This window comes from Notechis scutatus, chromosome 4 (assembly GCF_049901735.1).
Source record: "Notechis scutatus isolate UNSWTSFEM ecotype Mainland chromosome 4, rNotScu1.2, whole genome shotgun sequence".
Lineage (NCBI taxonomy): Eukaryota > Metazoa > Chordata > Lepidosauria > Squamata > Elapidae > Notechis > Notechis scutatus.
The window spans coordinates 164,240,189-164,253,445 of record NC_142012.1 but is presented as its reverse complement, the minus strand read 5'-3'; the positions used below and the strand labels follow the sequence as shown (position 1 = coordinate 164,253,445).

Below are 13,257 nucleotides of genomic sequence, written 5' to 3'. Positions count from 1 at the left end.
TTCCATCTGTTGCTTCTTGTTCTTCCTTCAGGTGCTTCTGAGAATAGGTGTATTCCCCCCTCTTCTTTGTGGCAGCCCCTCAAATATTGGAAGACTGATATCATGTCACCCTTAGTCCTTCTCTTCGTTAAACTAGACATACACAATTCCTGCAACCATTCTTCACATTTTTAGCCTCCAGTCCCCTAATCATCTTTGTTGGTCTTCTCTGCACTCTTTCTAGAGTCTCAACATCTTTTTTAATATTGTGGCAACCAAATGATTCTAGGGAAACTTACCATTTTAGAAACATCCTGGCTAAGATCTTGTTTACATCACAAGGAAGACTGCTTCATTGCCAACTATGAATTGAAGCAAATTATCTTGCAAGAAATTTCGTGAGAGCTGCAGAGTTTTGCCACCCACTGATTGGCTCCTGGCTCCCGGTTCCATGGTAACTTGTAGAAGAAAAAGAAGTTCGCAGCTCACTCACCTGTCCTTGCATCAGTACCATAATCCGGTCAGAGCCCAGAACCGTATGCAGACGATGAGCGATCGTCAGCATGGTGCAGTCTGCAAAGGCTTCTCTGATCGTCTCTTGGATCAGTAAATCGGTCTCGGTATCCATAGCAGCTGTCGCTTCATCCAGGATTAAGATCTGTGGAACACAGCATGAGCCTCATTAAAAATGTAGCCATCAACCCTTTCCCTGGGCTTCTTCCACTATGACTAAAAGATAGTAGAACATGAAATGAAAGGCCTAAAAAGTATGCAAACGGGGCTGAGGGGGACATAATGGAACACAGTTCCTCTCATTTATCTAATGAAAGCTTAGTTGTGCTCAGTTGTCCTGAATCAATCTTCCTGGAATACAAGAAAACAGACCTGGATTCTTTGTTTCAAACCTGATTGCAATAATTCACCAATTCCTCAATTCATCACTCACCTTACAACGACGCAACAAGGCTCTGGCAATGCAAAGCAACTGCCTCTCCCCAACGGAGAAATTTTCCCCATTTTCCATCACTTCGGATTCAAGTTTCATGGGCAGCTGAGAAATCTAAGTGAGAACAAAGCAACAGAACAAGGTCAAATACGTGGTTCTTAAGCAGAGGTGGGGAACGATGGCCCCTTTAAGACTTGTGGACTTCAACTCCCAGAATTCCTGAGCCAGCATCATTCCCCAACCCTGTTCTAAACCAAGGTCTCCAAACTTGGCAGCTTTAAGACTTGTGGACTTCAACTCCCACAATTCCCCAGCCAACATGACTGGCTGAGGAATTCTGGGAGTTGAAGTTCACAAGGCTTAAAAGTTGCCAAGGTTGGGGAGCCCCTGCTCTAAACGCTTCCAGATGCTCCATCATCTTTTCAAAATCTACCAGTTACGAACTGGCGCCAATGACAAAATGAACTTCCGAGAGAGAAAATATTTTCCACCAGTGGTGGAAACAGCATACAGAAAAGAGATACCCCAAATAAAGCAAGCATTTTACACTGATTTGTAGAGTTCTCCAAAGTAGGTTACATCAGCCCATTCAGGCAACAGTGGACACAATGTTTGACTTGGTATGTCACTAGAAGTGAAGGTAATTCTGATAATGGTTTCAGCACTGAGGATTTGTAATCCAGGCCTTTTTAAAAGAAGTGTTTATTACTTAGAAATACAGGTAGTCCTCGACTTACAACCACAATTGAGCCCAAAATGTCAGTTGCTAAACAAGGCAGGTGTTAAGTGACTGTTGCCCCATTTTACAACCTTTCTCACCACAGTTAACTGAATCCCTGCAATTGTTAAGTTAGTAACACAGTTGTTAAGTGAATCTTAAGTGTGAAAAATGGTCATGTTGTAAATTTGAACTGTCACTAAATGAACTGTTGTAAGTTGAGGACTACCCGTAGGAAGATAGTCAACAAGAGTTAACAACAATAAGCCACCCAGAGCAGCCATTACAGAAATGTCTATATGCGGACTCTTGTTTCTGTCCCCTCTCCTCCTCTTCCAGCCTGTGGAAAGTACAGATGGTCCTCAATGTACGACGACAAGCAGGACTAGAACTTCCACAGCTGAGTGATTCAGTCATTAAAAGAGTCGTGCCTAATTTTACAAGCTTTTTGCTGTGATCATTAAGCAAATCTTGCTCCTTCCATTTATTTAGTCGGAAACTGGCTGAGAAAATTGCAAATTGCAATCATGTGATCTAGGGGCCCAACCATAACTACCTCCCAGGTGCCAAACACCCAAATCCCGGTCACATTACCATGGGGATGCTGTGAAGGTCATAAGTACAAGGACCGGTCATAAGCCACTTTTTTTTCAGCTCCATTATAACTTTAAGTAGTTGCTAAATGAATGCTCATAAGTCAAGAACTACCTGTACTCCGTGAATAGCCCAGCAGTAAAATGTTGGCAAGATTTTGTAGTTTAAAAAGTGCAGTGCCAGAACAGAAAGGAATTTAACTATTCAATCCATGTACTTACACAGTCTTTCATGTGAGTCCTTTCCAAAGCCTCCCAGATTTGCTCTTCGCTGTACTGTGTGAAAGGATCCAAGTTGGATCTAAAGAAGCCAAAATATAACAGCAAGTCACTACCCATTTCCCTCAGAATATAATCCACTCTTCAAGGACAATTCTATCTTATATGGAGTAGCAAAAGGAAGCAAAAGGGAGGAGGAGGAGAAGCAAGAGCAGAATGGTTAGTTGAATTATGAAGTTACTTTGATTAGAATTGCACACACTGAGTACACATTGGCGAGGGAATTCTGGGAATTGAAGTTCACACATCTTAAAAGTTGACAAGGTTGTGAAACATGGTTATCAACTTACATGAACCCAGCCAGTATAGTTTGTAAACAAGAACAAACTAATGGTCAATAAAGTGAATCCATTCTGGTTTCAGAATTATATTTCTCAGTAAGCTCATTTTCATAATGACTAACAAGAGGAAATCTCTTCTCTTTTCTCTTCCTTCCTCCCCACCTCTCCCTCCCTCCCTCCCTCTCTCTCTCTTAGTTTTTGTTATACTAACCTCACAGTGCCACTGAAGAGGACTGGCTCCTGGGGGATTATGGAAAGTTTGCTCCGAAGATCTGCCAAGCCAATGTCACTGATTTTCACTCCGTCAATTTTAATGCAGCCCCCTGACAGCTCCACCAAGCGAAAGAGAGCCATTCCTAAAGAGGATTTTCCTGGAAAAAGCAAGGAAGGTCGTAGTTAGCCGTCATGTTGAGGAACGTGCAAGTTTAGTCGATACACCATGGGTGGAGAACAATGGCCCTTTTATGAGTTGTGGACTTCAACTCCCAGAATTCCTGAGCCACCATTCTGGGAGTTGAAGTCCACAACTCATAAAAGAGCCATCATTCCCCATCCCTGCTATACACTATCACAGCAACTCTTTTTAGCAGCTGTTTTAAAAAAGAAGGTAGAAGCTTGTTAAAGAGAGATCCAAGCTAGAAATAAGGAGGAATTTTCTGACAGAACAATTTTTTTTTTTTTTTAAGAAAAGACCTGTTGAGTGAATCTGGCTTCCCCATTTTGACTTTGCTTCTCAGAAGGTCACAAAAGAGAGGGATCACGTGATCCTGGGACACAGCAGTGGTCATAAGTATGAGCCGGATGCCAAGCATCTGAATTTTTATCACGTGATCATGGGGGGATGCTACAAAGATTGTAACTGAAAAATGGTCGTGTCACCTTTTTCCAGTGCCGTTGTGACTTTAAACAGTCACTAAATGGACTGTTGTAAGTTGAGGACTACCTGTATTGAAAAAGCTGCCTTCTAGAACCTCATTTCGCCTTTTTTTAAAGACTGATTTTGTAGTAATCGTTAAGCAAATGCCACGGTCATTAAGCGAACAAGTTGTTTGTTGAGGGCCAGGTTTGCCAAAAGCCGGAAGTAAATGCCGGTTTTTGGCAAAAACACTGTAAAACATGGCCACGTGACCATGGGGCGCTGCATACAATCATAAATGTGGACCAGTTGAGTGCCTAAAAGTGGTCACATGATGGCAATGAGGGGCAGCTGTCAGAAGTTCAGAACTAGATTGTAAGTACCCTTGCGAAAGCCTGTCCTAACTTTCAGTCACAACTCAAGGACTATCTCTATTCACACTGAAGAGCCATTTGCTCACCAGATAATGCCATGTGACATCAAGACTACCAAACCAAGGAATGTTTTTTGTGAGAAATCTTAAGTAACATTTGTGCATTGCCTGAACAGACATGTACCCTTGCTAATGTGATTTTTTTCCTCTTCGGAAATTAGGTTTTTTTTTTTACTTCTAATCCTCACAAGGTGGCACCAGTGAGCTTTCAAAACATCTAAACAGGGGCAGCTAGAGCACCCCAGCCTTACCTGAGCCAGTCCTCCCCACAATTCCGATCTTCTCCTTGGGTTTGATGGTGAAGCATACTTTTTTGAGGACAAGCGGCAGGTTCTCACGATAACGCATTTCTGCATTTTCAAAGCGAATTTCTCCTTCATGGGGCCAGTCTGGAAGGGGAGCCTTATTCTTGATGCGAGCTGGGGCCTCCAGGGAAAGAGTCTTGGAATCACAGAGAAAAGAAAAGAGAAAAGATGTCAACTACGGACAGCATTCTAGGAACAATTAACAGAATAAGAGTTGGAAGGGAACTTGGAGGTCTCCTAGTCCAACCAACAGCAAACCCTATACAATTTTAGACAAATGGTCGTGCAATCTCTTCTTTAAAACTTCCGGTGTTGAAGCACCCTCAACTTCTGGAGGCAAGTCGTTCTGGTTAATTCTTCTAACTGTCAGGAAATTTCTCCTTAATTCCAGGTTGCTTCTCTCCTTGATTAGTTTCCATCTGTTGCTTCTTGTCCTGCCCTCAGGTGCTTTGGAGAATAGGTGGACCCCACCCCCTCTTCTTTATGGCAGTCCCTTAGAGATTGGAACGATGCTATCATGTCACCCCCTAATCCTTTTCATTGAGCTAGACATGCCCAATTCCTGCAAAAGTTCTCCATATCTTTCAGCCTTCAGTCCCCTAATCATCTTTGTTACTCTTCTCTGCACTCTTTCTAGAATCTCAACATCTTTTTTTATCTGGTGGTGACCAAAACTGGAGGCATTATTCCAAGTGGTCTTACCAAGGCATTATAAAATGGTATGAACACTTCACGTGATCTTGATTCTATCTCGCTGTTAATGCAGCCTAGGATTGTGTTGGCCTTTTGGGCAGCTGCCCCACACTGCTGGCTCATATTTAAGTGACTGTCCACTAGGGACAACAAGATTCCTTTCGCAGCTACTGTTGTTGAGTCAGGCATTACCTTCTTAACAGATTAAATAAAAGTAGAAGTGTTGTACAATCAACATCAGGAAGCATCATCAGGATCTAAGGTTCACAAGTTAGGCAGCTATTTATGGAACGCTGAAGGGGAGATGTGGGGTTGCCCTAGAGCCGTGATGGCGAACCAATGGCACGCGTGGCACAGGTGGCACGCAGAGCCATTTGTGTTGGCCCACAAGCCGCAGGCAAACTTACCTCGCTGCGCATGCCTCACAGCTGATTTTCAGCAGGTTTGAGGCCTTTTTCAGCCTTCCAGAGGCTTGAAAAAGTCTCTGCAGGCTTTGCAGGCCAAATAATAGGCCCGTTTTGTCACTTCCTGTAATACCAAAAGTGATGAAACGGGCCTATTATTCATCCTGCAAAGCCTGCAGAGGCTTTTTTCAAGCCTCTGGGAGGCCGAAAAAGGCCTCAAATTGGCCAAAAATCAGCTGTGAGGTGCAGTGCAGGTAAGGGGGAGGCAGGGGGGCGCAGGCAGGGGGGATTGTGCATGCATGTGCAGGGGGCAGGAGGGCGCGCATTGCCTTCTGGATGCTGGCATATGAGCGCGCGCGCACCAGCGCAGGCACAATTTTTGGCACAGGAGCCCAAAAAGGTTAGCCACCACTGTCCTAGAGCAACAGCCTAACAATCCCCTTGCTGGAGGAACCAGCATGTTATCAGGAGCCTACCACTGATAATTTCTCAGGCAGACTTCTACTTTTTTCAGCACAGTGGACATCACACATAATAACCGAAACTATCTTTCTCTTATAGGAGGTATCAATTCCCATTTATCTCATTAATCATTGTCTCATCTGTGAGATGTTAGCCTTGTGCTAAGATTATATTTTTTTCTGGTTCCAGATGCGTAATTCTTTTAGGCATTTCAGGAACGTTTTGGATTTTTACACCATTATCACTGTTGATGGTGCTCACTGTCTTTTTGATTCTATCTTTAATTTGTTCATTGCTCGGAGAAGTTAGAACTGAAGAACCTTCTTGGATGAGAAGCGAAATGCTTTAAGGGAAAGAATTAAGAAAGTCCTGTTGCCTTTTGGAAAAGCACCTTTGAGACTGCCTGGAGACGTCTGCTATTGGATGGTTTAAGAATATACTGCAGAAATCATTGAGTTTAGCAGCAGGAGCAGGGGGCATCTTTCTAGAGGCAGGGCACCAGGGAAAATATTGGGCAGTGGATAGAACGCTTAAATACCTTGATGTAGTGGTCAATTCTCTCCACAGACGTAAAGCGAGCCTCTGTCTCTGATGCCAACCTTACTGTAAACTGGAACAATCCCGTTAACTGAGAAGGAAACAAATCACTGTTACTTATAGCACCATGATACATTAACCAATTTACTAGCTGTGAAACCTCCGAGTGATTCTCTGTGGAACAATTTAATCCCATCAGGTGAGGGTGGTTAAGTGAGACTTTCTCATGAACTATACCACAATAGGGAGGAAAGGAGTTCCATTCCTTGTTAGTGATGAAGTTCCATTAAGTTGCCAATGTGTGGGAAAAACAAGCACCACCATGATCAATTTTATTCAGCCTACTGCCTTCTTCAACCGTACCTTATCCCTCCATTTGTAAGCACCAGTTTTTTCTTATCCACGGGGCACTTTCTCTTCCAAAGAAGTCATTTTAATAGAGGATGGTCAAAAATATTCCACAGTACCATCACTACATGTTTTCAGTGTTGTAGGACTTTGCTGGATAGGGGATCAAGCAGACGGGTACTGCTTGTTAGCCTCTGTAGATAGTCCTCAAGTTACAATCACAATGAAGCCTGCCCATTATGGTTGTATGTTGTGACAGTTGTAAAGATTTTATGACCTTTTTTGGGTGATGGTTGCTAAAAGAACCCATCTTTTTTGCTGAAAATTGGAATTTTTCAACCAAACAGTTGTAAAACATAGTCACATGATCACAAGACACGGCAAACGGTTGCAAATGCAGCCCATCTGCCAAGTGCCCGGTGCAGTCCTACGACTGCCGGTGTGTGTTTGTGGGGGGCTCCGACGGTCAGAACTTTCAATCCAGGTCATAAGTACCCCCTAGGTAGTTCCACTGTAACTTTGACTGGTTGCTAAGTGACTGGGTCATAAGTCAAGGACTACTGTAATATAAAATCAAGTCAACAGTGTGCTTTTGATTGGGCCTGGCTGCACTGTTCTTCCAAAAGGGAGTTCCAAAATGCAACTTCGTTTTGACATACAAGAGATGCATTCACCTGAACACCATATGAGATGGCGAGCCCAGCGTAAGCAGGCGGGATCTGGCCATGCATTAAGACGATCATTAAGCCAGTGATGGTAATGAGGGCAATGCTGACAATATCCAGCCTGACAGCCAGCCAGCGCATCGCACAGCTGAACAAGTAGACGGGAGCCTGGTTGTCATCCAGCAGTTGTTGGTATCTAGAACAAACAGAATATATTCACAATTAAAATACAGATCATCTTCAATTTACAACCATTCGTTTAGTGACTACAGCGATACCGAACAGTGATCTACGACCATTTTTCACGCTGAATGATTGTTGCAGCATTCCCCAAGGTTATGTGATCAAAATTCGGACGCTTTTATTTTTATTTATTTTTATTTTATTTATTTGTCAAGCAAGTATTAGATAATAGGTATAAGCATGGTTATGAATACATGAAATGGATAAGAATAAAAAAAGAAACAATAGGACAGGGACGGTAGGCATGTTGGTGCACTTATGCACATCCCCTACAGACCTCTTAGGAAAGGGGTGAGGTCAATAGTAGACAGTCTAAGGTTAAAGTCTTTGGGGAAGAAATCACAGAGTCAGGTAGAGTATTCCAGACATTGACCACTCTGTGGCTGAAGTTGTATTTCCTGCAATCAAGTTTGGTGTAGTTATCTTGAGTTTGTATCGATTGTGTGCTCTTGTATTGTTGTGGTTGAAGCTGAAGTATTCATTGACAGGTAAGACATTGCAGTGGATAATTTTATGTACTATACTTAGATACTTATACGCTTGGCAACCAGCACGTATTTTTATGACTGCTGCAGTGTCTCGGGGTTATGTTATCCCCTTTTGGGAACCTTCTCACAAGCAAAGTCAGTGGTGAAAGCCAGAGTCACTCAACAACCTTATCACTAACTTAACTGCAGTGATTCACTTAACAACTGTGGCAAGAAAGGTCATAAAATGGGACCAAAATCACTTAAGAACTCTCTCGCTTAGCAATGGAAGTTTTGGGCTCAATTGTAGTCGTAAGTCAAGGACAACCTGTATTTCATTTTTTACCTGAATTGGAGGAGAAATTTCACAAACTATGATTCATGTGACTGCTAGCAAATTCAGGTAGCAGCTTGTGAACCGATTCATCTGAAATATTAAACCCAAATTGTAGCTTATTATTTCTAGATCGAGGTGATACATGAACTTGCATTCCGTGTGAATTCAGCCATTTGTGCAATAAACCCAACCTTTAAAAATCCTGGCTTTATCTGTTTTGTAGCAGCTCAGACTGAATGTCAGAGAAGAAACGGAGCACTAACTTGTATAGGAATTCCTCTCTTTTATTGTAGGCATGGATGGTAGAGAGACCTTGAATGCTTGAAGTGATGTGAGAAAGAAACGGAGACTGCGTAATGTTGTCCAGTCGTTTCAACTCCCGAATGAAGACTCTGCATACAAAAAAACACAACCAACTGGAAGTAAGAAGTTTAACAAAAATATGAGAATAACTAGCCCTTTGATGATTTATGCTGCCCGAATTGGGCTTGGAGGCAGCTGGAAACCAATGAAGTTGTTCCAACACCAAGGCATGGAAGACTCTCAAGGCTAACAATGTCTTAAAATGACCCAGAACAATTGCTGCTCTTACCTAGACACAACATGCAGAATGGTGAAAAGAACCACGAGGGGCCCCACTGCCATTAGGAACCATGGAAAGACACCAGAGATCACTCCCACGCAGAAGAACACCAGGATGACATTCTGTATGAACATTTCAGCTTGAAAAGGCAGGCGGACATCAACTGGAAGAGATGGACAGACTCAGCGGATTAGGATAGACTGAAATTCTCACCAACCCAAATGATAGAGAGAGCCAGGTTAAGCGAAGACGCTGGCCTAGAAACCAGGACAGTTTGAATTCTAGGTCCCCCACTAGGCCTGAAAGTCACCCACTGGGTAACTTTGGGGCCATCACCAGGAGAGTGTGAGTTCTAGTCCCACCTTAGCCATGAAAGCTGGTTAGGTAACTTTGGACCAATCACTAGGAAACCTTGAGTTCTGCCTTAGAAATGAAATCCACTCTCTCTCTCTCAGCTTAACCCACATCATAGGGTTGTTGTTGTGGGGGGGAAAGGATTATTAGGTATGTTTCCCACCTTTAGTTACGTATATAAAAGTGGGATAAAAATATAACAGCAATATCCTATATATATATACACAACACGGGGCTGGTGGAAGAGGACACCACCTTGTTATAGTCTCTCCTGTCCAGCCCAGGAGAGATTCAGGTAAGGCCAGCACAGGTAAGATTCACTCAGGGCTCTCCTACTCTGCTGTCATCAATTTGTCTGTTCAGAAATGTTAAATGAGCCGTGTTCCATTCTATGACCTTTTCTGACATTGTTGAGCCAATCACTGAATCATGCAGCCATTAAGGGAATCTGGCTTTGCTTGTCAGAAGCTCCCTAAGAAAGTTGCAGATGACAACCCCAGGATGCTGCAACCATCGTAAATACATGATGGTTGTCAAGCACCCGAAGTTTGATCATCTGACTGTGGGGATGCCACGACGGTCATAAGGGTGAAAACTGGTCATTAAGTCATAAGTCACTTTTTTCTATGCTATTGTAACTTTGAAGTCATTAAACGAATGCTTCTGTTGTGTTTCCCCGACAGCCTGCACAGACAGCAGCAGAATCAGACAGTGGGGAAGAACAGGGTCCAGTCCAGGAGTCTGGGGAGGACTCAGACAAGGGTCTTGTATCCGATACAGAGATGGGGCCAGGGCTATCTGGGAATTACGTGCTGACTCCGGAGCCTCCAAAATCTGGCAGCAGCAAGGCAGAGGAACAAGGGGAGCCTGTTCCCATTGCCTGTGTGTGCAGAGCTACCAGAAGGCAAAAGCAGCTAAGACAAAAGGGGTGCCTCAGGTGTAGGCCTTGGAAGTGATTGGTCCTCTCATAAGACATAAAGGAGGCGCAAAGGGACAGGAACTTTTGCAGGAAGCAACTTTGTTCATACTGGCTGGTTTGGATTCCGAAAGCTCTGTGGTGAATTTGTTTTGTTTGGTTTTGGAAAGACTAATTTAGACTAGTCGTTGGCAGCACTTCAAGTAAAATAAGGTGTGTTCTTATCAGACGTCTTAGGAAGAATTTTGGCAGATGTCCCTGGGACTAATTATAACCGGTTAAGATTCATTCCGGGCTGTGAATGACGATAATTCACAGCCATTGAAATAAAATAAAAGAGTTTTGGATTTTATATGTGTTTGTTGATGTCTCAGGAAGCCTTGGTCAGAATAGCTTCTAAGTCAAGGACTACTTGTATTAGCAACAGGTTACTAAATGAGAGTTTATTACCTTCATCCATATCTTTGGAGAACCTATTGAGAATCCGCCCCACAGGTGTGGTGTCGAAAAACTTCATTGGACTACGAAGAATCCGCCGGAAGAGTTCATCGTGCAGCCTGGATGAGGCCCGCAATGTCCCCTGTAGTGACCATAGAAGAGGACTGTTGCAACCAGACACTCAGGAGTTTTAAAAGAAAGTTCACGAACGACTAGAAGGGACTGCAGCCCTCAGGAAGGACTACTACACTACAAATGTCTTCCACCATATTTGTGAGATGACAACAAGTCATGGAAGGAAAAATCGGGAAATGAAGGCAGTTGCTTTCATGGAAAGAATCTACTGTCCGGAATAACAGGATGGGAACCAGAGATAAGAATTATTTTGTTAACAGAATTGGAAGGGACCTTGGAGGTCTTTTAGTCCTGCCTTAGAAATGCCCCTATACCATTGCAGACAAATGATTGTCCAATTTCTTCTTTAAAATCTCCAGTGTTGGAGCAGCCACAACTTCTGGAGACAAGTTGTTCCACTGATCAATTGTTCTGTCTGGAAATTTCTCCTTAGTTCTAAATTGCTTCTCTCCTGGATTTGTGTCCATCTATTGCTTCTTGTATTGCCTTCAAGTTCTTTGGAGCAGCGGTCGCCAACTGGTGGGCCGTGAGAAAATTTTGGTGGGCCGCAGAGAAATCTCACCCCCAGAGCAACCCCACGAAGCAATTAATCTAAGCTGCGCAGAAACACAAGGCTGCGCCGCCCACATGGCCTGCGTGAACCCTCCCCACCCACTCACTCCTTATCTGGAAAACTTGTCTGCTAAATTGCTATTTTTCCTTTTTCCGACCATCATCTGTTCTGCTGTGCCGGGAGATTTAGATTAGCTAGGAAGGAGGAAATGGTTGGATTTCTTGCTTTCTACTAGTCTTTAGATCTTCGGCTCAGCACAGCCAAACCTCCCTTAGGACTGAAGGTTTGTTTGCAAGCAAATTCAGTGCAGACTCATGGCAAGCAGATTTGAGAGACTGAGCTAGCCGATGGCAGATAGATAGATCACTGAATGATTCTGTGAGCAACTCAATCTGCCTGCCTGCTTTGCCTGATTTTGGGTAAAAGTTGCTCTTTTTTTAATAAAAAATTCAATATTTACATGCATGGTGTGTTGTGAGTTAATTTTGCAAATTTTATCAGTTTGCTTGCAAGCAAATTTTATGGACAGACTGAGCTAGCCAATGGCAGATAGATAGATCTCTGAATGAATCTGTGATTCTGTGAGCAACTCAATCTGCCTGCCTGCTTTGCCTGGTTTTGGGTAAAAGTTGCTCTTTTTTAAAATAAAAAATTCAGTATTTATATAAATATTTATAATATTTACATACAAGCCATGTCCAGCCAGCATTAAAAAGTGGTACTAACACTTCACGTGATCTTGATTCTATCCCTCTGTTAATGCAGCCCGGGACTGGGTTGTTCTCTCCTCCTTAAACAAATACCTACCTTGACAAAGGCAATACCACGAACAGCCTTCAGAATCAGCATGACTCCCATGGAGAGTGCATAAATGCCAGCATAGTAACGCATATGAGGGTTATCCTTCATACTGTCGCTCACCACAGTTTCATTCCCCAACATCAAAGTAGTGTTCTGGGTTTTCAAAAAAATAACCAAAAAAATAACCAGTTTTTAATAGTAATATAGTGGTACTTTGGTACTTATCCGTAATTGGTTCCAGAAAGCAGAATGAGTACCAAACCATGTGACTTCCCATGTGACCCTCGGTTTCCACCAAGAAGGACTTCCTATCTGTCCCTTTTCCTATGTCAGCGGCCTTCCCAGCATGGCCGACTTCCTATCCGCCCTCTGTGGCTGTCCCCCACTTCCTTTTGCAGCGCATCAAGTGCCAAACCAACCAGGACAACATTTTCACATCAAAATGCTTTGAGCACCAAATTCAATGAGTTTTGAAACTGTCAAGTACTGAGGCCCCAATGTATAGGTTTTGAGTTGTAAGCCACCTGGAGTCATTTATTGAGGTGGGCAGCTATAGGAATCAAAGAAAGGAAGGAAAGAAGGAATTCGAAGATACCAGTTGCTCTTACCCCACTGCCTTCTTTGATCCAGTAGCTCAGCCACCAGTTGCTGAAGGCTGTACTGCCCACATTCAATATGAAGAGTGTCATGATGGTCAGGAAAGCGACTGGACCTCCAGCTGCTTGGATGTAGACCCAATAAACCGACCAGGGGACAGAACCTTTGCCTTTCTCTTCCATCTGCATGAGCTGAACTAAAGCACGGGGATGGGCAGAGGAGGAGGTTAAACAGAGAGAATTCAACAAATCCGATCTATACTAGATACAGGTAGTCCTCGATTTATGACCAAATCTGAGCCCAAAATTTCCACTGCTAAGCAAGCCAGTTGCTA

The 13,257-nt window shown here is 43.3% G+C and overlaps 1 protein-coding gene across 4 annotated transcripts in view; it reads right to left on the bottom strand.

Annotated features, from left to right (window-relative positions):
* Window positions 1-13,257, bottom strand: part of ABCC5 (ATP binding cassette subfamily C member 5) — a 62,752-nt gene that overhangs the window by 2,539 nt on the left and 46,956 nt on the right. For all 4 annotated transcript variants that reach the window (XM_087965534.1, XM_026688591.2, XM_087965535.1 and 1 more), the window contains 12 exons: window positions 12,935-13,119; window positions 12,333-12,479; window positions 10,850-10,979; window positions 9,139-9,292; window positions 8,810-8,938; window positions 7,509-7,695; window positions 6,488-6,577; window positions 4,337-4,526; window positions 3,008-3,167; window positions 2,459-2,537; window positions 926-1,039; window positions 473-637 (listed from right to left, as the gene is read on the bottom strand). In XM_087965534.1, the coding sequence (XP_087821660.1) occupies window positions 473-637; window positions 926-1,039; window positions 2,459-2,537; window positions 3,008-3,167; window positions 4,337-4,526; window positions 6,488-6,577; window positions 7,509-7,695; window positions 8,810-8,938; window positions 9,139-9,292; window positions 10,850-10,979; window positions 12,333-12,479; window positions 12,935-13,119 (1,730 nt within the window). The remainder of the gene's footprint in view (window positions 1-472; window positions 638-925; window positions 1,040-2,458; window positions 2,538-3,007; window positions 3,168-4,336; window positions 4,527-6,487; window positions 6,578-7,508; window positions 7,696-8,809; window positions 8,939-9,138; window positions 9,293-10,849; window positions 10,980-12,332; window positions 12,480-12,934; window positions 13,120-13,257) is intronic.